The sequence below is a fragment of the Danio rerio genome, chromosome 5 (assembly GCF_049306965.1).
Source record: "Danio rerio strain Tuebingen ecotype United States chromosome 5, GRCz12tu, whole genome shotgun sequence".
Taxonomy (NCBI): Eukaryota; Metazoa; Chordata; class Actinopteri; order Cypriniformes; family Danionidae; genus Danio; species Danio rerio.
In genome coordinates this window covers 2,424,954-2,451,747 of record NC_133180.1, presented here as the reverse complement: position 1 = coordinate 2,451,747, position 26,794 = coordinate 2,424,954, and the positions used below count along the sequence as shown (strand labels likewise).

Below are 26,794 nucleotides of genomic sequence, written 5' to 3'. Positions count from 1 at the left end.
CTCTGGTACAAGTTGATCTTGACCCCATCTGTTCATGGGATGTTGTTCCAGCACTGTGAAGGCTATTTTAGATCTCTAATCTGACCTTCCTGTTTTTGAGGCTCACCAATGGTTTACATCTTGTGGTGACCCCTCTGTGTTCACTCTGGTGTGGTCTTCTCTTGATTGTTGACTCTGACACACACACATACACACACACACACACACACTCACACACTCACACACTCACACACACACACACACACACACACACACACACACACACACACACACACACACACACACACACACACACACACACAATTATATATTTATTTATTTAATTATTTATTTATTTATTTATATATTCATTCATTGTGATTGTTCAATCATAGTTCAAATTTCAAATATTTTTACACATTAAAATAATTTCCACTCAACTCAAAATTTCATGTCCATTTATTTACCTATTACAATATTTTGCAAGTACATTTCAACAAGTAATATGACAAGGTGCAAATAGGATATCATATATTAAAAAAACTTGCAGTACGTATATCAACTGTCAAGCCTGTCAATCACGGGTGAGTGGGCGTGACCATGCGGAGCGATGTGCTGTGATTGGCTGAGAACTGAAGACTCTACTCCTGGTCTTTCTCCTCTCCGTGAGTGATGATGTGCACCAGATTCTTGTAGTCCAAGTTTCCTGCAGCATCTGGAGGGAAAGCACTGAACATCTGCTCCATCTGAACACACATGCACAGTCAGAGTCACCGCATTATCAAAACACCAGCACATTTACTGTAGAGAGATTAAGCTCACCTCCTCTGGTGAAAACCTGTCCGCCTGTGTGGTCAACATCTCAGTCACACTGCAGAGAAACATGCATGATATCAACATACAAACACACAGAAACCACCCAACATCTCATAAATAGCATTGTGCACAGGTGAGTGGGCTTGACAAACCACCTGTAGAAACCACTTTCATTTAAAGAAACCTTCCCTCCCTCCTCTGGCATCAATTCTGTCAGCCTCTTCTTGTTGAATCTCTGAATGCCTCCTTAATTGTACGTCACATTGGACAAAAGCATCTACTAAAGGACTGAATGTAAATGTAAATCTTACTATTCCTTCTTCAGGATGCCCTTTCCCTCCGGATCGAACACTTTGAATGCGTTGAGGATGGTTTCCTCAGGATCCGCTCCTGCACACACACAGGTCAGGAATCAGTCAATACCGATAGTCATGCGCTGAGTTTAATAGACAGCATCTGTCTGACTTCTTAAAAACCTGCCTTTGAGCTTTTCTCCAAACATGGTGAGAAACACGGTAAAGTTGATCGGTCCCGACGCCTCCTTCAGCATCTCATCAATCTCCTCCTGTTTCACATTCAGCCGCCCTGAGAAGTGGTGCATCATGGGAAATGAGATGTTTAAACACATACAGTAAGTTGACTGTTACAGATGAAGTCAACATGTCAATTCTTTTCTTAAACATTCTCCAAATGATGTTGAACAGATTCAGGAAATTTCTCACAGTATTTCCTCTAATATTTGTTCTTCTGGAGAAAGTCTTATTTGTTTTATTTCGGCTAGAATAAAAGCAGTTTTTAATTGTTTTACAGCAATATTATTAGCCCCCTTGAGCAATATTAGCATTGGATTGTCTCCAGAATAAACCACTGTTATACAATGACTTGCCTAATTACCCTAACTTTACCCTAGTGAAGCCTTTAAATGTCACTTTAAGCTAGTAACGCTTGAAATGGTCTGTTAGTTGATGTATTTAGTAACATTAACTAAGTGTGAATAATCTTATACAGCATCTATTAATCATAGTTCAACGTTAACATCAATGCATTATTAAGTTAAGAAAGACTCTTTGTTTTTTATAATAATTTCTTTGGGATTTTCACCTTTATTTCTGATAGGACAGTCGAGAATTGACAGGAAAGCATGAGGAGGGGAAGGATCGGCATAGGACCGCAAGGCAGAATCGAACCCGGGTCTCCGCGAGCACTGGAGTGCATGTGTCGACGCACTAACCACTACACCACTGGCGCCAACAAGAAAGACTCTTAGAAGCGCATATCCTTTTAGCTGATGAACAATATGGTTTTAGGAAAAATAGATCAACATCTCTGGCATTAACAGAAACTATTGAGGAAATTACTAATAAGATAGATAAAAATGAGACGGCAGTTGGAATTTTTATAGATTTAAAGAAGTCATTTGATACAATAAATCATAATATATTGGTAAATAAATTAGAAAGGTATGGTATTAGAGGTGAGGTCTTGGACGGGATAAGCAGTTATTTAAAAAAAAACAGGCAACAGTTTGTGGAAATTGGCAACTGTAAATCATCATATCTAAATGTACCCAACACAATCTCACGGCAATTCGTAACTTTTTCATTTAGTGGCTAATTCGTATGAATTCGTACGATCTAATTTGTACAATTTAGTACGATTTGCTCATCACCCAATGACGGTTGAGTTTAGGGGTGGGGTTAGGTGCCACGCCTCCATATATCTATCTATCTATCTATCTATCTATCTATCTATCTATCTATCTATCTATCTATCTATCTATCTATATATATATATATATATATATATATATATATATATATATATATATATATATATATGCTGTGCTTGTCAGATGTGAAAGACTGGTTGTCTTTGAACTTTCTAGATTCTAATGAAGGTAAGAGTGAAATGATTTTGTTCGGCCAGTCAAACTCTCCCAGAGCACCGATAGTTAATCTTGAAAAATTTAGTTTATGAAGCCCTGGGTAAACAAAATCTGGGTGCTATTCAAAATGATGGCTTGAGCTTTGACAAACAATTTAAAGCAGTGGTCAAATCCTGCTGCTTTTTAGCTTCGACTCTTAAAAATAGTCAAATCTATTTTAAAAACTATGGAAATCAATAATCCATGCTTTTATTACCACTAGACTGGACTATTGTAAAGCCCCGGTCAAATTACACGATTTAGGCAGGGAATCGTAAACGACAAATGGGCGTCGTGACACAAGATTCAATCGTTTCTTCTCGTGTGGCATAGTTCATGACAACCGATACCATGTCTGCGACGCCTCACGACACCGTCACAGCAAGTCTGGCATGTTTAATTTTTCCCCCATCTCCACGACGAGTTTCGTCAAGTGGATGACACTGTCCAATAGGAGCTCATCCTTTCTCAATTATATCAGTGAGTGCTGCTGTTAATGCACTTGTCAGGAAATCAAAAATAGGCTGCATGCATATTTATAACTTTAACTAGGTTACCTTTTCTAAAATAGTAAGGTGTTCATAGCGGAAAGTGTTTTGAAGCTCATTCATTCATTCATTCATTTTCTTGTCGGCTTAGTCCCTTTATTAATCCGGGGTTGCCACAGCGGAATCAACCGCCAATATATCCATCAAGTTTTTACGCAGCGGATGCCCTTCCAGCCGCAACCCATCTCTGGGAAACATCCACACACACATTCACACTAAGGACAATTTAGCCTACCCAATTCACCTGTACCGCTTGTCTTTGGACTGTGGGGGAAACCGGAGCACCCGGAGGAAACCCACGCGAACGCAGGGAGAACATGCAAACTCCACACAGAAACGCCAACTGAGCCGAGGTTCGACCCAGCAACCTTCTTGCTGTGAGGCGACAGCCCTACATACTTTGCACTGCCTCACCCTGTTTTGAAGCGCATGACCTCAAATGTTATTCATTATTCTTGTCTATTGATAAATGATCAACAAAAGATACATAAAAATTAAGTAAATAAAATATAGCAAACGAAATTTGTTTTAAAAAGATGGTTTTTTTTACCAAGAAAAATATACGAATTATATTTTTGTTTGTTTCTCCACTAACTAATTATTTATTGCACCAAAAGTTATTTTAAAAGAACATTAAATGTTTGTAAACTTTTAAACTGTTTAATTTGTGTGTAAACACCTGATGCAAAAAAGCTTATTTAGGCCTGCTAAACGCATCATGACATTTGAAATATATATTTTATCTTTTATCTTTTTTTCCTGCAAGTTGTAAGTAAACGTATAACCTAAAATTACTTAAAAACTTGGAATAAAGTGTTTAATAAATGAAATGCTTCTCTTGGTTTTTAAATCTCTAAATGGCCTGGCACCTTCTAATCTGTCAGACATGTTGATTGAGCATCAGCCTGGTTGGTCTCTTCGGTCATCTAACCAGAGATTGTTATGCATCCCAGTCGAGGCTGAAATGCAGAGGGGACCGTGCCTTCGCAGTAGCTGGTCCTAGGTTGAGGAATGCTCTGCCCCTCTGTATTAGATTTGTTTCATCCCTGTCTGCTTTTAAATGTAGGTTGAAAACTTACCTCTTTGATTCGGCATTTTATCAGTGAAAATTGTCTGTTTTAGCTTTAATTTTATATATTTATTTGTTTTTTCTCTGCTGTGACTTGTAGTGTGCAGCACATTGGTCAACCTATAGTTGTGTTAAATAGTGTTGTATAAACAAAATTGACATTGACAGACAGTTGAAGTCAGAATTATTCGCCCACGTTAAATGTTTTCCCCAATTTCTGTTTAATGGAGAGCAGATTTCTTCAACACATTTCTAAACATAATAGTTTATAATAACGAATAATAACTAATAATAATAATATATAACCACAATAATAACTCATCTCTAATAACTGATTTATTATATCTTTGCCATGATGACAGTAAATAATATTAGACTAGATATTCTTCAAGACACTTCTATACAGCTTAAAGTGACATTTAAAGGCTTCACTAGGGTAATTAGGGTAACTAGGCAGGTTAGGGTAATTAGGCAAGTTATTGTATAATGATGGTTTGTTCTGTAGACAATCGAAAAAAATATATATTGCTTAAAGGGGCTAATAATATTGACCTTAAAACAGGGGCGCCTCCAAGGGGTGGCCAGGGGTGGCCACGGCCACCCCTCGGTAAACTCTGGCCACCCCTGTGGCCACCCCTTTGGCCACCCCAATATAATTTTGCGGTTGACATTATTGATTTAAATGAACTTATAAATTCCCAATATTTAGATAAATAAATAAATACATAAATAAATAAAATGCAGTCACTAAATTATTGTTGGTGTTACTGACGTAGCTCTCCCCCTCTGGTTCAATGCTGGTGAAAGCAAACTGACGCATGCGCGCGGAAAACCATTCCCGCGCGCCTCACGCACTCCTGTGTGAATCCCGGTTGGTTGTTTGCATGCACGCCGACATAATAGGCACCGCTCATGCGCCGTGAAACGGAGTAAAAGCCTTTTGTGCAGAAGTGTCGGCACGCAGCGAGTTTTGAAAGTCGTTTAAAGTTTATATAATATAATGATGATGATGATGATGATGATGATGATGATGATGATGATGTTACTTTCACTAAGCATGCCTTTAAAGCAGAAAGGATGGATAATGAGTCAGGGAGGTAAGACTTCATAACATGATTTCTCAGCCATGATCTGGTCTAAGACCACAGATAATTCTATAATACATTTTTTGTATTCTTTAGAATTGTCAGAATTCATTTTCATGCAAAAGGTTTCTTAAGTGATGTTGGCATATCACTCCAGTTGTTGTTTTCCAGTAATATTTAGGACTGATTTCTGTTGTTTATTTAGAATAATAATTATATATTAATATTAATTGTATTTATTTAGAATAAATATAAATAAATTGTTATATTTATTGAATAACAAATCTAACAATTCAAGAGAGGTGGGGGTGTATAGGGTGGTTCGCCCAGGGTGTCATTTAAACTAGAACCACCACTACCCTCCCCGATCGTCCTTGACAGCACGCACACACCTTCAATAGACAGCAATGGCTATTTAATATTTACCTTAAGCTACAGTATATCAATAGAAGAAGCTGCATTAATAAAATGGTTCAAAAAGCAATATGGATAAATAATATTATTAGGTATAGTGAGTGTGTATAGTAATGCCTTTTGTTCAGTTTGTTCATTTGTTTGGGTAATTAATAAACTCATTATTCTTTCATTCATTTTCTTTTCGGCTTAGTCCCTTTATTAATCCAGGGTCGCCACAGCAGAATGAACCGCCAATTTATCCAGCACATTTTTACACAGCGGATGCCCTTCCAGCTGCAACCCATCACTGGGAATAATAAACTCATTAATCTTCATTAATTTTAGACATGGCATATCTCGTATGATGTACAATAAAGGCACGTAAAAAAAGAAGTCATTTATACAGTATATGAAAAGTGTTTTTAAACTAAACATAGATTTTTATTTGGTTTGCACATGTACTTGCTGAATTATTTCAAAGAATAAATTGCAATATTTCAAATAGAATTAATTAAATGAATAAAACTACATTATTTAATTTACCAGAAACAAAAATATAACATTACACTGAATTCATTATTTTTTTTTGTGTGCCACCCCAAGATTTGGTGCGGCCTCTTCTGGCCACCCCTAAGAAAATTTTCTGGGGGCGCCACTGCCTTAAAATTGTGTTTAAATATTTTTAACTGCTTTTATTCTAGCTGAAATAAAACAAATAAGACTTTCTCCAGAAGAAAAAATATTATCAGACATACAGTGAACATTTCCTTGCTCTGTTAAACATAATTTAGGAAATATTTAAAAAACAACAAAATTCAGAGGGGGGCGAATAATTCTGACAACTGTATAATACAGCCAAAAATGTATCTATTAAACTGAATTTTATAATGTATTTTAATAAGTACAGCTCAGAACAAATGTGTTCTGGTTAATTCTGATATAAATATAGCCTATATATATAATGCAGCCAAAAACGTATGTATAACACTGAATTCTATGATATATTTTAATAAGTACAGCTCAGAATAAATATATTCTTCTAGTCAATATATATATATATATATATATATATATATATATATATATATAAATATAAATATATATATATATATATATATATATATATATATATAATACAGCCAAAAAAATGTCTGTCAGGCTAAATTCTATAATATATTTAAATAAGTACAGCTCAGAAAAAATATGCTCTAGTCAATTCTGATATAAATTCATACCGCCAAAAATATATATGTTCATATTTCATTTTATTTTCACATGTTATTAGACTCTTCACTATTAATACTACACTCTAATACAATGCTGGGTTATTTTAACCTAAGTGGGGTAAAATATGGACAGAGCCAGATGTTGGGTTTTATTTGATGCTTTAAATTGAATAAAAAAAAAAAATAAACCCAGTGGTTGGTTTTGTCAAAAAAAAAGTCACCCAAAATTGGCTTTAAGTAAGCCAGCATTTTATGTGTGTAAATATCATAAATACAATTCATACGATATAGTATTATAATCAGATTTACAGCTGAAGCCAGAATTATTAGCCCCCCCCTGAATTATTCGTCCCCGTTTATTTTTTCCCCCAATTTCTGTTTAACGGAGAGCAGATTTCTTCAACACATTTCTAATCATAATAGTTTGAATAACTCATCTCTAATAACTGATTTATTTTATCTTTGCCATGATGACAGTAAATAATATTAGACTAGATATTCTTCAAGACACTTCTATACAGCTTAAAGTGACATTCAAAGAGGTTAATTAGGTTAACTAGGCAGGTTAGGGTAAATAGGCAAGTTATTGTATAACAATGGTTTGTTCTGTAGACTATCGAAAAAATATATAGCTTAAAGGGGCTAATAATTTAGTCCTTAAAATGGTGTTTATAAAATTAAAAACTGCTTTTATTCTAGCTGAAATAAAACAAATCAGACTTTCTCCAGAAGAAAAAATATTATCAGACATACTGTAAACATTTCCTTGCTCTGGTAAACATCATTTGGGAAATATTTAAAAGTGAATAAAAAATCAAAGGGGGCTAATAATTCTCACTTCAACTGTATATATTTTTCTATTACATTTTGGTCTAAATACATGTAATCATAGTGTGTGTATTTCATGTTAATATTTAAATAATGAGAGGGGATACACAAATAAAGAATCAAAACATTTGTTTGGGGTCATTTATAAAATAACAATAAATAAAAACATAAAAAATAAAGACATCTAAAAATAAAGATATATATATATATATATATTGATAGCTTTTGTTAATGTAGTAACAAAAAAAAAACCTGCGTAAACCAACCTAGAGCTGCAAATGTGTCTCTCAGGTCATTCTTGTCAATGAATCCGTCTCTGTTCTGGTCCATGATGGTGAATGCCTGAAGAAAAAAAAAAACATTTTTGTGTTTAAATTGTTTCATAGTGGATATGTTATTCATTCTTTTTCCTTCATCTTAGTCCCTTTATTCATCAGGGGTCACCACAGCAGAATGAACCGCCAACTCAGCCAGCATACAGTATGTTTTACGCAGCAGATCCCCTCCAGCTACAAACGGTGTGTGGTGGCTCAGTTGTTAGAACTGTCACCTCACAGCAAGAAGGTCGCTGGTTCAAGCCTTGGCTGCATCAGTTAATGTTTCTGTGTGGAGTTTGCATGTTCTCCTCAAGTTGGTGTGGGTTTTCTCCGGGTGCTCCGATTTCCCCCACAGTCCAAACACATGCGCTATAGAGAAATTGATTAACTAAACTGACTCTAGTGTGAGTGTGTATGGGTGTTTCCCAATACTAGGTTGCAACTGTAAGGGCAGCCGCTGTTAAAACATATGCTGCAATAGTTGGTGGTTCATTCCGCTGTGGATGAATAAGGGATTAAGCCGCAGGAAAATTTATGAAAATAACCAAAACTGACAGTAATACTGTAAATTTTACCGCAATTAGATGGGCTCGAAAATCATGTTAGTATTACCGGAACTGCATCAGAACATATTACAACATTATACATTAATATCAGTGAATGAAGAGGCTTTATATTGATTAAAAGTACACTGTGGGATACCGCAAGGCTCAGTTCTTGGTCCCTTGCTTAATTTTACATGATATTCAGTGGGGAAAACAAGTATTAAGGTGACGCACAGTAGGTAGTGCTGTCGCCTCACAGCAAGAAGGTTGCTGGGTTGCTGGTTTGAATTGGGTAGGCTAAACTGTACATAGTGTATGAGAGTGTGTGTAGATGTTTCCCAAAGATGAATTGCGGCTGGAAGGGCATCTGCTGCGTAAAAACGTGCTGGATAAGTTGGCGGTGCATTCCGCTGTGGCAACTCCGGATTAATAAAGGGACTAAACCGACAAGAAAGAAAATGAATGAATGAATGAAAACTTGAACTTGAATGATTTGAAATGTTGACCAGATGTTGATAACAACCAAAAAAAGCCACATATGCAAAGAAAACAAATGTAATGAGTTAACAAATGAAGTTATGTGTAATAAAATGAAATGACACAGGGGAAAAGTGTTGAACACATGAAGAAAGGAAGGTCTTTTCCAGCAGTGAAAGTCCAGACAGCAGCTGAGATCTCTCAGTAGTTCTTTAGCAACCCGCTTTCTTTCTCAGTGTAAATGAATATCAACATTGTTACATGCCTGGGGGTGTTGCTCTGTTGTTCCCTTCTCCCCTTTCTGTTTCTATTTGCTGTCTCCTATACTTCTAAAATCTAGGTGTTCCGATTGGTTGGCAGAGTTCTCCTGAGTGGACCAATCAGAAGAGGATGGGTGTTATTTAAACGCTCCAGTGATGACTCAGCCCAGATGAGAGGGGGATCCATGTTGCTTGTTGCTGCTGTGTTTTTGTAACTTTTGGTGCCTATCTTGTGCTCGGGTTCGCTTTAAAGGAGTTTTTGTGATTTAAAAGTACCTAGAGGGAAGTGAAGGGAAGTATGTCACGTGACTTACATTTTACACACACGTAGTAGATTTTTTTGTTATTCCACTAGGTTAGAGGCGGGTGCTACCATATGTATGTTTGTCCCAGTCAGTGCAGTTGAATAAGGGGCGTGTGACGCTGAAGATGATTTACATATTTCTCTTTAGTTATTTAGAGGTGGGGGAGGGATTAGTTAGCGGGTGTTTAATTTGTTATTTTCTTTGATTTGGCACCGCTTATTCTCCTTCCCTCCATCAGGTATTTTTGTTTACTTTTTGCATTTATTGTACATATTTGTAAATATACTTTGGGTGATTTTAAATATTCATTTCTTTATCTTTATTGTAATAAAGCGAACAACTTCTTTGCCACGTCGTTGTCTGTGTTGATTCATAGCAGTTAACATCTTAGAGGAATTCTTAAAATATTGGGTTGTCATAATTGTGTTAAGCCCTTTTTCGTCCTCCGAGCCACACGGGGCGTAACAAACATCTACATCAGCAGGAGGATGAAGATGAAGCCAGGGTGGACATTTCAGCAAGACAATGATCCAAAACACAGCCAAGGAGACTCTCAGATGCTTTCAGAGAAAGAAAATCAAGCTGCAGAATGGCCCAGCCAATCACCCGATCTGAATCCAATAGAGAATACAGATAAAGCTTAGATTTGATAGACGAGACCCACAGAACCATCAGGATTTTGACACTCTGTTGAAGTTGGTGAGAAACTCACACCTGAGCAGTGCATGAGTCTTCATTCTCCATATGAGAGGCGTCTTTAAGCTGCCATCATCATTAAAGCCTTTAATATAACGTATTCAACACATTACAGCAGTTCAGTACCTTCTCCTATTGTCATTTCATTCTTATTACACACAGCTCATGTTTCAGATGTGTTTTTTGTTTGTGTTGTTTGGGTGTTTTCCAAAATCTGCTTCAATCCCAAGTCAACAGCTCCTTCAGAAATATTATTCCCAGGAAAAAAACATGACGTGTTCAATACTTATCTGCTAGGCTCCTCCATTGTGGAGACACTTGCAGATGCACAATGCCGCAAATGTGTCTGTTATCCCGGCAGAATTCAGCCAATCCGCTATGTTAAGGAGGGTCTCTATAAATACATATATCGGCCCTCAATAGGGATCAGACAGGAATATCAGATTCCACAGGGAGCTTTAGAGAAAGACGCACACAATAGCAGCTGCGCTCTTCTGCGCTAAATCCCACAATGAAAACACTGCCCTGATTAATGCATCCTCAGTGCTGAAACCCTAAAGTGCTTCTCAGATCATATTCGCATCCTCACAGTGAGAAGGTCGCTGGTTTGAGTCCCGGCTGGGTCAGATGGCATTTTTGTGTGGAGTCTCCCTGTGTTGGCGTGGGTTTCCTCCGAGTGCTCCGGTTTCCCCCACAGTCCAAACACATGCGCTATAGAGGAATTGATCGACTAAATTGGCCGTAGTGTATGATTGTGTGTGTGTGTTTGGGTGTTGTCAAGTACTGGGTTGCAGCTGGAAGGGCATCTGCAATGTAATACATATGCCAGAATAGTTGGCGGGTCATTCCGCTGTGTCTAAAGGGACTAAGCCGAAGGAAAATTAAAAATTGAATGAACTATTGACTTAAAGGGCTCTATTTTGACGGTCCATGCGCAGAGTGCAAAACGCAGGGAGCAAAATGCTTTCAGGGCGTGTCAGGACATGTTTTTGATAATGTAAGGACGGAAATCTGCTTTGCGCCGTGGCGCATGGTCTAAAAGGGTTGAGTTTATTTTCTTAATGAGTTATAGGTGTGTTTTGAGAATAAACCAATCAGAGTCTCATCTCCCATTCCCTTTAAGAGCAGCTGCGTCGCGTCAAGAGCGCATTCACTATTTACAGGACGCAAAGTAAGTCTAAGTGGAAAAACTGAGCATTTCACAAGCAAACAGTTCACAGTGTTTTAACAGAAAACTGTTAAACAGAGCATCTACTGCGTGAGAATGAGAGATAATGGATCACTTTCACTTTCGCTCTTGGATAGGGAAACCTTTACGCACAGACATCAATTAGTCTATAAATAATTAATTTCGTTTGTTAAGCGCAAATATTCGTTTCAAAACTATTTCTAAATTCAGTTCTAATTTCCAGCAAACGAAAAAATGAAAAACAATAACAAAATGTGCTCAAAAACCTGAGTTATATCCTAAAACACATGCTGTGCCCCATATGGTCTAAAACCTGACAGGTGGGCAAATCTAAGCTTGTTTTTAATAAAACAAATATAAATATGGATATAATAAATAATACTGCTAATAATAATAACATTATACAAAAGCAAATTGTTATGAATGAACTGAAAAAGCCTCCCGAGATGAAGAAGACATAAAAGCAGTGATTTTTCCAACACAATCTCAAGGCAATTCGTAACTTTTTCATTTAGTGGCTAATTCGTATGAATTCGTACGATATAATTCGATCTAACACTAAACTGGCAAAACGTAAAATACTTACGTTTTCTCGTGAGATCATGCTGGATTTTTCATATTTATGTAGGCTAGAAAATAATATGTTTTGTAATATTTTAATCCTTTATATTTATATCCTATATCTATTCTTATTATATCCTATATATATCCTTAATATTTAAATGTTTTCATATGTAAAGATATTTGCCTATTGCTCTCTTGTGTGTATTAAGCAGTGTGTAAGTGAGGTGCAACTCTGCGCTGGAGTTTAGACCGGGTTAGTTTTGGTCTATTGAAAAATCTATTATAGTTTCTCAAAATAGCGACGCGCCAGCGGTCCGCCTCAGAACGCCTCTCTTTTTAGAGCAGAACACCTATGGGTGCACAAATGAGCGCTAATGCATTTGCTATTTAAACAGCGTAGCGCAACGCCTCAAAACCACTCTTGCGCCAAGCTGAAACTACCAAAAGACTATTGCGCTGTGCCTTGTGCCACACTGCGCCGGGTGTAAGATAGGGCCCAAAGTGTGCAGTGATGATGGGTGAAAGTGTTCAGACCTCCTTGAACTCCTGGATCTGAGCCTGTTCAAACATGGAGAAGACATTGGAGTTGGCTCCTTCAGCCGCACGCTTCTTCGCTTTTTTAGGAGCCTGCAGAAGTAAAACACAATTGGTTTTTTACTTTCTGTTACAAAAACCGCTTGAAAGTTTGATTCATTATCAGCCGAGTTCAAACATTGAATAAATCAATGAGTCAATGATTCAGTTCAAACTATGATTCACTGATTCAAAAACCGCTGGGTTGTTGTAACACAATGCAGGAGTTGTGATCGTGACAAACTCGACTGCTGGGTTAAAAAGTGTCATTTAAATTTGATTGATAAAACTGTGCTTCAGTGTCCATATTCAAATCAATGCTGGGTTAAAACAACTCAGGATTAATCACATAAAAGCCAGAGATATATACATGATTTGAATATATATTTATATTTGAATTTTCTATCTTCTTTAAAAAAAAAAAAAAAATGCGTAATTTTTTTTTGAATCCGTTAATTATTTTAAATTAATTAAAAAAGATGATAGAAAATTCAAATATATATATATATATATATATATATATATATATATATGATATTGTAGGGTCCAGCCAGTTGGTCCAATGACGGTATCCACTGGTGGATGAAGGTTCACTGCATGTTCGGTCTTTCCAGTGCACAATGTTGATTTATTTTAAACTTAACTCATATCTGACTCCAATTTTAGTATGAGGTGGTTTAGAATATTAATATATTTATCCTCGTTTTATCTGACTCCAATTATAAAACATTGATAAGATTATTTTGTTTCCTCTCACATTATTTTAGATTATGATTGAATATTCTTTTGATTTGTTATTATACCTTATTCTCATTTACTCAGATTCCGATAGCATCTCGAGTCTTGCACCGGCCGGGTATACAATCTCTTAATACAAGCTTGTCAGTCTTGGTCATTAAACAGAGGCGATTAACCACTCTCCTAAAAAGGCAGAACCCTACTTACTCAATTTAGGAGATTTTTATGTGGTCCCCATAGATCTGTTATCTACTAATTCAAGACAAAGTATTTTAATAATAATCGCGCAGGATTATACTATTGTAGATGAAGGCCTAAATATCCACATTTAAAGTAGTTTCAACAATATTTTGTTGTTCTAAATAGTTGGCCTTTTACAGTCCAAGTATACATGAATAAAGGCCAATTTGTTAGTCGGATCTCTACCAACATTGTATAGTGTGCCACGCTGCTCCGTCTAACATGTTTTAGTCCGTTACTAACCTGTACAGTGGCTTGTAGTGCTATGGACAACAACATTTATCAGTGATAATAACACGAGGTTTGAATAATTCAAAACATAATTTATTAGTCAGGTAAATGTATTATGCCAAATTCAATCAGTCATTTCATAAACGATCAATACAAAACATCAAATTATCAAAGATAAATCCAAGATGAAAAAGATGCATTCCTGACTTTGAAATATACATAACATGAACCAGCCATGTTATGGGCTGATCTGGTTAGGCAGAATCGCCCTGAATCTTTCGCGGACCTTACCTTAAATAATCCAAGAATTCCCTCAAGGAAGGGGGTGTGAATAACAAAAAGGCATTCACACTTAGTGTAAAAGTCACACCCCTCACAGTGGTTCAAAAGATGCCTGAAGTTATATATTTATTGTTCTGATTATGTCTATTTTTGAGAGAATGAGACCATTGTACCAATCACACCGAGACATTTCAAATGATATCAAACATAATAGCTAAAGTCAGTTTGGTTAATCTAGAACGTTCAAACATTGAAATGACCATATGCGTGAGTTGGGGGGATGAAGCTGAGTTTCAGCAGACTCAGATGCAAATGCAGCAGGAACTGGTTTTTCCCGCATTCCCCCTTGCTGGGTTGTGAAGTCACCAGTCTCTGTTTTCAGCTCATGTTTTGAATTGTCAAAGACATCAAAAATATTTGTAATATTTCAATTCTTACAATATATTTATGTGTGTGTGTATATATATATATATATGAATTTTCTATCTTCTTTTTTAAATATTTCCAAAGTGATGTTGAACAGATTCAGGAAATGTTCACAGTATGTCTGATAATGTTTTTTCTTCTGGAGAAAGTCTTTTTTGTTTTAGTATTATAATATTATCATATTATTATTGTATATTATTTATATACACATTAGTCCTGTCAATTGATAATTTTTTTTTTTTAATTACCTAATTAATCACACTTTCTTTCTTTTAATTAATCGCGATTAATCGCATTTAAAAGACCGAAACTTGTAATTTTGGCTATTCAAATGTAAAACTAATGTAAACGCAAATTAAAACTATTTAAATTCAAAATATAACTGTTTATTAGAATTTGTGTTTAACTTGTAACACAGATATCTTCATGTAAACAACAAACCCACAATAAACCATCAAGATCCTGCTTGACAGCCATATTTATAACAGAAATTAAAACACAGGCATGTTAATGACATTTGAATTTTAAAACAATCAATGCCAATAAAGAAAACACTGATTTCCATGTTGGATTCTAAGTGGACTGCAAAAAAAAGCCAAAATACAGGCATTGCAGATATGGAAAATTATAATAATTATAATACTTATACGAATAAGTATTGAATACAAACAATTGTACTCGCCCACAACAGAAAAAAACAAAAAAAAACAAAACTGTGTTAATTGCGTTCATTTTTTTTTGAATGCGTTATTTATTTCAAATTAATCGCATGCATTAACGCAGTAATTTTGACAGCACTAATATATATATACATATACATATATATATATATATATATATATATATATATATATATATATATATATATATATATATATATATACATATACATAAATTTTTTTTATTGGGTCATTTTTCTGCAAATCTACAGATTTTATATTTAAGTGAAATATTTAGAAAAAATTATTTATACTATTTGATAAACTATTATATTTTTACTAACAACAAATAAATGCCGTCAAATTAGATACTAAAATTGCGCATAATATCAAAACAAAACAAAAACTTATCTGGTATACAAACATTATTGTCTTTATTTTATTGAACAACCAAAGAAGATATTTAGAAAAAGCTGGACTTCCACTGTATTTGTTTGTCTGGAGGTCAATGGTTACCGGTTTTCAGCTTTAAAATGTTTTATTTGCTTTTAATTGCTACATTTGTTCTTAATAAAGGGATAGTTCACCCAAAAATGTACTCTCCCTCGAGTGTTTCCAAACCTTTATCTGGTTCTTTCATCTGTTGAGCACAAAAGAAGATAATATGAAGAATGCTGAAAACCTGTAACCATTGATTTCCATAGTAGGACAAACAAATGTGGAAGTCAATGGTTACAGGTTTTCAACAATCTTCAAAATATCTTCTTTTTGTTCAGAGTAAAGATACTTAAACAGAGTTTGTGGGTGAACTGTCCCTTTAAATCTTATTCACCTTATTCTTCGCCGACGAGCGGGCGCTGCCATTTGAATCTTTTTGGCTCGAGACTTCCGGTCTCATTCACTTCCATTCATTTTTAGACATTAAAAACTGCTCGTTTCGCTGTTTGATGTTGCAAACTGATATTTCCTTATTATATTATTCTACTTGGTCTGTGTAGTCATGCAAACATTTGTTTGTAGAGCAAGTAGTTTGACCGTTTTCTGCCGTTTATTATTCCTAGTCATTTCTCCCATAGGCGACTGAATCGGAAGTTCAAAGACAATCGCGAAAACAGCCACACTTCCACATTTTAGAATAAGGTCAATTGGAAAACTTTAAAACGATGCGATTATTATTTTGATTTGTCATTAGTTTCTCTTTTTTCATTCATTTTCATTTCCTGTCACTATTTACTCTCATTAAAGCTTTTCCAAACCTCTATGAGTTTCTTTTTTTCTGTTGAAATCAAAAGAAGATATTTTGAAGAATCCTGAAAACCGGTAACCATTGACTTCCATTGTATATATTGTGTCCTATCATGGAAGTCAATGGTTACTGGTTTTCAGCCTATTTCAAAATATGTGTTTAAAAGAGATTAAAAAAAAAACTCATAAAGGTTTGGCACACAAATGAATATATTTTGAAGAATGCTGAAAACCAGTAACCATTGACTTCCATAGTGTTTAATTAGTCTTTCTATGGGGGTCAGTGGTTACAGGTCTTCAGCATTCTTCAAAGCATCTTCTTTGTGTTTTGAACCTTGACAGAATAAATTTAACTCATAATGGTTTGAAACACAAAAGAAGATATTTTGAAGAATGCTGAAAACCTGTAACCATTCACTTCCATAGTAGAAAAAACAGACAAAAGTTATAAATACAAATTTTCTAAATATCTTCCTTTATGATCAACAGAAGAAAGAAACTCTTAAAAGTTTTAAACAAGTAATATCGAATGTTCATATTTGGGTGTACTGTCCCTTTAAGTGTGATTAATGTTTTCCAGCCCAAAGCATCTTCATCATAGTGCACTGAAAAAAGTGTTCATTACTTAGAATTTGTGACTCGTTTCTGGTGCAAATATCCCAAATTTCTGAAATCAAGAAACATTTTCTAGACAAGCAAAAAATACTGTCTTGTTTTCAGTAATGAGTCCAAATTAAGTGAGCTTTTCCAAGCACAATACTCTGCAAATGAGGTAAGTGAAATACTCTAATGTCAAATAGAAAAACAAGATTATTTCACTTCCCCCATTGGCAGACAATTTAGCTTGTTTTATGCAAAAACTCAATTCATTTTGACTCTTTATTTAAATATTTAGTGTTTGTGTAGAAAATCCTCTTTGATTTCAGAAGATTGAGATATTTGGATGAAAAACAAGACAAAAATCTACAGTATATCCAAAAAGTATTGATAGCGCTTGACTTTTTCCACATTTGTTTATGTTAAAGCCTTATTCCAAAATAGATTAAATTCACTTATTTCCTCAACATTCTGCACACAATCCCCCATAATGACAATGTGAACAAAGAGTTTTTGAAATTGATGCAAATTTATAAAAATAAAAAAGCTGTAAAATCAGATGTACATCAGTATTCACAGCGTTTGCTCGACACTCTGTTGATGCACCTTTGGCAGAGATTACAGCCTCAAGTCTTTTTGAATATGATGCACAAGCTCTGCACACCTGTCTTTGGGAATGTTTGCCCAATCCTCTTTGCAGGAACTCTCAAGCTCTATCAGGTTGGATGGAAAGTGACGATGTGCAGCCATTTTCAGATCTCTCCAGAGATGTTCAATAGGATTTAGGTCTGGGCTCTGGCTTCGTCACTCCATTGATATTTTGGCGGTGTGCTTTGGGTCATTGTCCTGCTGGAAGATGAAGCGTCGCCCCAGTCTGAGGTGGAGAGCACTCTTGTGCAGGTCTTCATTCAGGATGTCTCTGTGCATTGCTGCATTCATCTTTCCCTCTATCCTGACTAGTCTTCCAGTTCCTGCTGCTGAAACACATCCCTACAGCATGATGCCAACACCACCATGCTTCACTGTAGGGATGCTGTTAGCCTGCTGATGAGCGCTGCCTGCTTGTCTCCAAACGTAACGCCTGGCGTTCACTACAAAGAGTTCAGTTTGAGTCTCATCAGAGCAGAGAGTTTAGTTTCTGATGGTCTGAGAGTCCTCCTTGTGGCAAACTCCAGGCGGGGAGTGTCTTCCGTCTGGCCGCTCTACCATACAGGCCTGATTGGTGGATTGCTGCACAGATGGTTGTCCTTCTGTAAGGTTCTCCTCTGTTTGCAGAAGAACGCTGGAGCTCAGACAGAGTGACCATCGGGTTATTGATCACCTCCCTGACTAAAGCCCTTCTCCCCCGATCACTCAGCTTAGATGGCCGGCCAGTTCTAGAAGAGTCCTGGTGGCTAAACATCTTCCACTTACAGATGATGGAGGCCGCTGTGCTCATTGAACTTTCAGAGCAGCAGAAATGTTTCTGTAACCTTCCCCAGCCCTGTGCCTCCAGACAATCCTGTCTCTGAGGTCTACAGACAATTCCTTTGTCTTCATGCTTGGTTTGTGCTTTGACATACACTGTCAACCCTGAGCCCTTATATAGACAGGTTTAGCCTTTTCAGATCATGTCCAATCAGCTGAATTGAGCACAGGTGAACTCCAGTGAAGCTGCTGAAACATCTCCAGAATGATCAGTGGAAACAGAATGTACACGAGCTCAATTTAGAGCTTCACGCCAAAGGCTGTGAATACTGATGTACATGTGATTTTTCAGCTTTTTATTTTTAATAAATCTGCAACAATTTCTAAAACTCTGTTTTCACATTGTCATTATGGGGGATTGTGTGTAGAATGTTGAGGAAATCAATCAATTTATTCATTTTGGAATAAGGCTGTGCCATAAAAAATGTGTAAAGAGTGAAGCGCTATCTAGAACTTTCCTGATGTGCTGTATGAGTAAGAAAAGCCTTTTTCAATGCACGTTGATGGAGATGCTTTGAGAATCACTGCAAAAACAATACTGTGGAAGTCAATGGTTACCGGTTTTGAGCATTCTTCAAAATATCTTCCTTTGTGTTCCAGACCTTTATGAGTTTCTTTTTTATTCTGCCCAACAGATATTTTAAAGAATATTTTAAAGAATGATGATCATCTATAACCACTGGCTTTCATGGTAGGACATAATAAATACTATGGAAGCCAATGGTTACCGGTTTTCAGCATTCTTCAAAATATCTTCTTTTGTGTGCCAAACCTTTATGAATTTCTTTTTTATTCTGTCAAACACATATTTTGAAGAATGCTGAAAACCTGTAACCATTGACTTCCATGATAGGACACAATAAATACTATGGAAGTCAATGGTTACTGGTTTTCAGCATTCTTCAAAATATCTTCTTTTGTGTGCCAAACCTTTACGTTTTTTTTTTTTTATTCTGTCAAACACATATTTTGAAGAATGATCAAAACCTGTAACCTTTGACTTCCATGGGAGAACAAAAAATAATAATACTATGGAAGTCAATGGTTACCGGTTTTCAGCATTCTTCAAAATATCTTCTTTTGTGTGCCAAACCTTTACGTTTTTTTTTTATTCTGTCAAACACATATTTTGAAGAACGATCAAAACCTGTAACCTTTGACTTCCATGGGAGAACAAAAAATAATAATACTATGGAAGTCAATGGTTACTTGTTTTCAGCATTCTTCAAAATATCTTCCTTTGTGTTCCAGACCTTTATGAGTTTCTTTTTTATTCTGCCCAACAGATATTTTAAAGAATGATGACCACCTGTAACCACTGGCTTTCATGATATGACATAATAAATACAATGAAAGCCAATGGTTACTGGTTTTCAGCATTCTTCAAAATATCTTCTTTTTTGTGCCAAACCTTTATGAGTTTCTTTTTTATTCTGTCAAACACATATTTTGAAGAATGCTGAAAACCTGTAACCATTGACTTCCATGATAGGATACAATAAATACAATGGAAGTCAATGGTTACAGGTTTTCAGCATTCTTCAAAATATCTTCTTTTGTGTTCAACAAAATAAAAGAAAGTCATAAAGGTTTGGAAAAGCTTTAATGAGAGTAAATAGTGACAGGAAATAAAAATAAATGAAAAGAGAAAACTAATGACGAATATACAAAGTAATTGACTCATTATTTCTGAAAACAAGACAATATAATTAGTTTGTCCAGAAAATGCTCTTGAGTTTTAGATATTTGCACTAGAAACCAGATTAAAAACTCCAAGTAGGTAAGAAAAGTAGTTTTTGCAGTATGAATCCGGAGTAAAAGTGCGGTAACTCACCATGCCGGATGCAGGAGAACAGGACAATGAGGAGATCCCGAATGCTTCTGGACAATGGGATGGACGGCCTTTTGTAGATTATCTGCACTGATGTCTACTGGCCGATATAAATAACACATGGCCTGTTATGGAAGTGACAGGTAGATGATGATCCTACATACACACACACACTCACACAACTACACACTCATTGTGATGGGGTTTAAAATGGCAGGCTTATGAATGAGAAGTGCTCAGCTGTTTGGAGACGCCCGTATATTCATCTCTCCTCACCGTCCTGGTTATTTCAGGGTTTATCACTTCTTACTGGGGGTTTTCGTCTTGTTTCTAGTCCAAATATCACAGAAGTCTGAAATCAAGAAACATTTTCTAGACAAGCAAAACATTTTCAGTCACAATTAAGTGAGTTTTTCCTTGAAAGACCTTTTATGCCCTATTTTACAAGCTGTAAAATGCGTCTCTGCAGTCTCTAGAGTGTGTGTGTTTCAGTTTGAGCTCTAAATATCACACACATGATGTCTCTAACTCTCTGAAGCTGACCCTTTCAGGCTTTGATCCTAATTGTGGTGTTTGGGTGACTGTGGCTTTAAATTCAAATGAGATTGTGGTCTTTTCAGAAGAGGGCGGAGCTACAAATGCCTAAAATAAATGTGTCTAAAATAAATACTAAAGTCAATGGTTACTGGCTTTCAGCATTCTTCAAAATATCTTCTTTTCTGTTTCAAACCTTTATAAGATACTTCCTTCTGTTAAACAGAAAAGAAGATATTTTGAACAATGCTGAAAACCTGTAACCATTGACTTCCATAGTAATACAACATACATAATATGGAAGTCAATGGTTACTGGCTTTCAGCATTCTTCAGAATATCTTCTTTTCTGTTTCAAACCTTTATAAGATACTTCCTTCTGTTAAACAGAAAAGAAGATATTTTGAACAATGCTGAAAACCTGTATCCATTGGCTTCCATAGTAAGACAAAATAAATAATATGGAAGTTAGTGGTTACAGGTTTGTATCATTCTTCAGAATATCTTCTTTTGTGTTCCAGACCTTTATAAGATACTTCCTTTTGTTAAACAGAAAAGAAGATATTTTGAAGAATGCTGAAAACCTGTAACCATTGACTTCCATAGTAAGACAACATAAATACTATGGAAATCAATGGTTACTGGCTTTCAGCATTCTTCAAAATATCTTCCTTTCTGTTTCAAACCTTTATAAGATACTTCCTTCTGTTAAACAGAAAAGAAGATATTTTGTAGAATGCTGAAAACCTGTAACCATTGAGGTGTTATACATGATAGGACAATTAGGGGTCGCCACAGCAGAATGAACCATCAACTTATTAAGCATATGTTTTACGCAGTGGATGGCCTTCCAGCTGCAACCCTAATCACAATTAAGTAACATAAAAAATAAAACATCCTCGTCCACCATGCAGACTAATTATCCTCAAACAACCATCTTTTGATGGCTTTTTTGAACCTCCTTAACTCTTTTATTTCCTTGATCGATCTTGGTAATTTTGTAATTTTTCCTTCATACTCTGTGAGCACCAAAATGAGGCAGCATAATCAAAATGGGGTTGAATTAAAGCTTCTGCCAATCATTTTAAAGAATGAGCAGCCAACAGATCAGCTTGCCATGCTAAGAACCTATTTTTTCCACATTCCACTTTAGCAACCACTCAGAACAACCTAGCAACCACCAACAAATCAGATCACTTTAGCAATCACTTAGGAACCAATTAGAACAATGGTGATTTTGCCATAGCAAACCCCACTCCCATTTTCTTCAGCAAATGTATCATTATTATTATTATTAATATTAATTAATAGCTAAATTCTTCATTATTATTAATCTGTTATTATTCAAAACTGTTTGATTAAAGATTTTGCTTTCGAAAGATTTACTTTAATTCTTGTCTCACTAATCTAAACCCTATTAAAGAGTAACCCGATCTCCCCTCATCTGAGGATGGTTATTGATCATTGATCAGCTATTGATCTGTGCATGGCTTATTCTTGGCTTCTTCTTTGTTCAAAGGGAGAAAATCTGAATTAATGATTTTCCTGCTGAAAGCAAACAGCAAGATTCTGATTAAATGTTCAAATATGTGCATATTTACACTCTAAAACTTGTTGGATTGTTTTGATCCAGTGTTGGGTCATGATATGAACAAACCCAACAGTTGGTTAACATTTTTTTTGTCTAAATTTAATTGAAACTAATTAACCCAACAGTTGCGTTTGTCCGTATTTGAGACGGCATTGGCTTGAAACAACCATGCTTTTAGAGTGTATTTATTTGTATCTACATTAGTGTGTGTAGCTTTTTCATATTATGAGCCACACGAGTTAGAATTATATGCAAATCAATGCTGTTGTGCATGTTTGGTTATAATAAACAGAGAAAGGACATTTTCACAGTATTTACTATATATATTTTCTTCTGGTGAAAGTGTTATTTTTTTACTTTGGGTGCAATTTTTTTAAATATTTTATATAACTTTTAGGTCAATATTTTTAGTCCCCTTAAGAAGACTTGCCTAATTAACCTCACTTGCCTAGTTTTCTTAATTAATCTAGTTAAACCTTTCAGCTGACCTAAGCTGAATAATATTATCTTGAAAAATAACAGCCTCGGCTCAGTTGGAGTTTCTGTGTGGAGTTTGCATGTTCTCCCTGTGCTCGCCTGGGTGTCCTCCGGGTGCTCCCCCATGCAGTACAGGGAATTGGGTAAGCTAAATTGTCCGTAGTTTATGAGTGTGTGTGTGTGGATGTTTCCCAGAGATGGGTTGCGGCTGGAAGAGCATTCGCTGCATAAAAACGTACTGGATAAGTTGGCGGTTCATTCCGCTGTGGCGACCCCGGATTAATAAAGAGACCTAGCCGACAAGAAAATGAATGAATGAAAAAATAACTAGTATAATATTAAATAGGGCGGTGCGGCGGCGCAGTGTGTAACTGTCACCTCACAGCAAGAAGGTCGCTGGTGCACTTTTTCAATTGTTGACCCAATGTTGGGTTGAATCAACCCCAATGTTTTTTTACGAGTTGTATCAGTTCTACATCTGCAGATTCAGCTTTTTCATAATCTGAACAACACAAACTATATTCATAATCAATGCTTTTGTGCATGTTTGATGATAATAATGTCATATCTCACATGTATATTTAATAAGAGACAGTTGCTTGTAATAAACAAGTCTCCAAGTCAAAGCATAAAACATGTAAGCATAAATAAACCAGTAAATACACACAATTTACTCTTATGATAAGGAATATTCAGGGTTCAAAAGTACAAAGTCAAATTTAAGCACTTTACAATTGTGGCTAATTACATACTTTCATACATCAGATGCCATGTGTTCAGATATACTATACTATACTATACTATACTATAAAAATACTATACTATACCATACTACACCATAGAACACTATACTATAGAATACTATGCTGTACTATACTATACTACACTATAAAATATACTATACTATACTATAAACTATACTATACTATACTACACTATAGAACACTATGCTATAGAATACTATGCTGTACTATACTATACTATACTACACTATAAAATATACTATACTATAAACTATACTATACTACACTATAGAACACTATACTATAGAACACTATACTATAGAATACTATGCTGTACTATACTATACTATACTACACTATAAACTATACTATACTATACTATACCATACTATACTATACTACACCATAGAACAATGTACTATAGAATACTATACTATAGAATACTATGCTGTACTATACTATACTATACTACACTATAAACTATACTATACTATAAACTATACTATACTATACTACACTATAGAACACTATACTATAGAACACTATACTATAGAATACTATGCTGTACTATACTATACTATACTACACTATAAATTATACTATACTATACTATACCATACTATACTATACTACACCATAGAACAATGTACTATAGAATACTATACTATGGAATACTATGCTGTACTATACTATACTATACTACACTATAAACTATACTATAAACTATACTATACTATACCACACTATAGAACACTATACTATAGAACACTATACTATAGAATACTATGCTGTACTATACTATACTATACTATACTATACTATACTATACTATACTATACTATACTACACTATAAAATATACTATACTATACTATACCATACTACACCATAGAACACTATACTATAGAATACTATGCTGTACTATACTATACTATACTATACTACACTATAAAATATACTATACTATACTATAAACTATACTATACTACACTATAGAACACTATACTATAGAACGCCATACTATAGAATACTATGCTGTACTATACTATACTATACTATAAATTATACTATACTATACTATAGAACACTATACTATAGAACACTATACTATAGAATACTATGCTGTACTATACTATACTATACTACACTATAAAATATACTATACTATACTATAAACTATACTATACTACACTATAGAACACTATACTATAGAACGCCATACTATAGAATACTATGCTGTACTATACTATACTATACTATACTATAAATTATACTATACTATACTATAGAACACTATACTATAGAACACTATACTATAGAATACTATGCTGTACTATACTATACTATACTATACTACACTATAAAATATACTATACTATACTATAAACTATACTATACTACACTATAGAACACTATACTATAGAACACTATACTATAGAATACTATGCTGTACTATACTATACTATACTTTACTATACTACACTATAAATTATACTATACTATACTACACTACACTATACTATACTATACTACACCGTAGAACAATGTACTATAGAATACTATACTATAGAATACTACGCTGTACTATAGAGTACTATACTATACTATAGAGTACTATACTATACTATAGAGTACTGTACTATACTATACTACACTATAGAATACTATACTATACAAAATACTATACTATACAATATACTATACTATAGATTACTATACTATAGAATCCTATACTATACTATACTATACTATACTATACTATACTATACTATACTATACTATACTATACTATACAGTTATTTTATTTTTTGCTCATTTACTGGCCTAACCGTCGTTTATTCTCATCTTAAATGTGTCATGTTTCATCCTAAATTTATATTTACTTTAATTTTCACTCGTGAAGTGATAATCTCCATGCATTTAGTTGTCATTTTATTATACAAAAGCACAAAGATTCATTTGATCAGTTCATTATTATGACCCATTTATTAAGATCCATAATTATGAAAGCAGCTCCACTATTTCCAACCACTTTATCCCCTCAAAAATGTATGCACTTTTCAAACCTTGAAAACTTTAGATTGAAATTGAAGCTTTTTTTCAGGATTCCCAGCACTCGTAAATAAACCCTGAATATTATATTATATAATACATGAACATATTAAATCTAAATAGGAAAGTAATACAAAATGTAGTCTAATGTAGGAAAGACTTTAAAATAGCAGCTATGTAATGTTTAATATGTGTTATATGTTGGGTTTGTAGCGGGTTTTCCTTCATATTCCTCAGACTTTGCTGTGGAAAATCAATATTGTGTCTCTGTGAGCTTCAATCAATCAACCGATCAATGAAACCAATAGCAACAAAATCAATACGTCATCTGTGACCCTCAAACGTCCCCATTAACTATCGCAGATTCAGATTTCTGAAGCTTCTGAATTTTGCAGGTCGACTTGATTTGGAGTTATGAATGTTGCGTTTAGCATATAATACAGCAGTCATCATAACTGCACATGCTAAAAAATGCTGGGTTGTTTTAACCCAACTTTACTTGGGTCCAAAGTTTGACAAACAGGACATTGGTATTTAATATATTATTATTATAATTATTATTATTATTATTATTAGCACAATCGTCTCACAGCAAGAAAGTTGCAGGTTCGAGTCCCGGCTGGGTCAGTTGGTGCTTCTGTGTGGAGTTTGCATGTTCTCCCCATGTTGGTGTGGGTGTCCTCCGGGTGCTCCGGTTTCCCCCACAGTCCAAACACAATGTACTAAAGGGGAATTGGGCAGGCTAAATTGTCCATAGTGGATGTGTGTGAATGAGTGTATATGGGTGTTTTCCAGTGATGGGTTGCAGCTGGTAGGGCATTCGCTGCGTAAAATATATACTGGATAAGTTGGCGGTCCATTCCATTTTCACATTAGCTACAGACAA

At 35.0% G+C, this 26,794-nt stretch overlaps 2 protein-coding genes across 2 annotated transcripts in view; both read right to left on the bottom strand.

The window, feature by feature from the left end:
* si:ch73-55i23.1 overlaps positions 1-26,794 on the bottom strand; it is a 782,803-nt gene that overhangs the window by 318,500 nt on the left and 437,509 nt on the right. The window lies entirely within an intron of this gene.
* Positions 419-20,564, bottom strand: myl2a (myosin, light chain 2a, regulatory, cardiac, slow). The gene is made up of 7 exons (NM_001386804.1): positions 20,517-20,564; positions 12,759-12,851; positions 8,138-8,213; positions 1,276-1,380; positions 1,107-1,185; positions 802-850; positions 419-725 (listed from the first exon to the last, which is right to left on the bottom strand). Exons 1-7 carry the CDS (start codon positions 20,517-20,519, stop codon positions 621-623), a joined length of 510 nt encoding a protein of 169 aa, NP_001373733.1. The 5' UTR covers positions 20,520-20,564; the 3' UTR covers positions 419-620.

What these genes read in the sequence shown, in the direction of transcription:
- myl2a (NM_001386804.1), bottom strand. An exon ending in AGATCCAGGAGTTCAAGGAG is followed by an intron (nt 8,214 to 12,758) that starts GTCTGAACACTT and finishes TTTTTTCTTCAG; the next exon opens with GCATTCACCATCATGGACCA. An exon ending in AGACACATTTGCAGCTCTAG is followed by an intron (nt 1,381 to 8,137) that starts GTTGGTTTACGC and finishes ACCACTTCTCAG; the next exon opens with GGCGGCTGAATGTGAAACAG.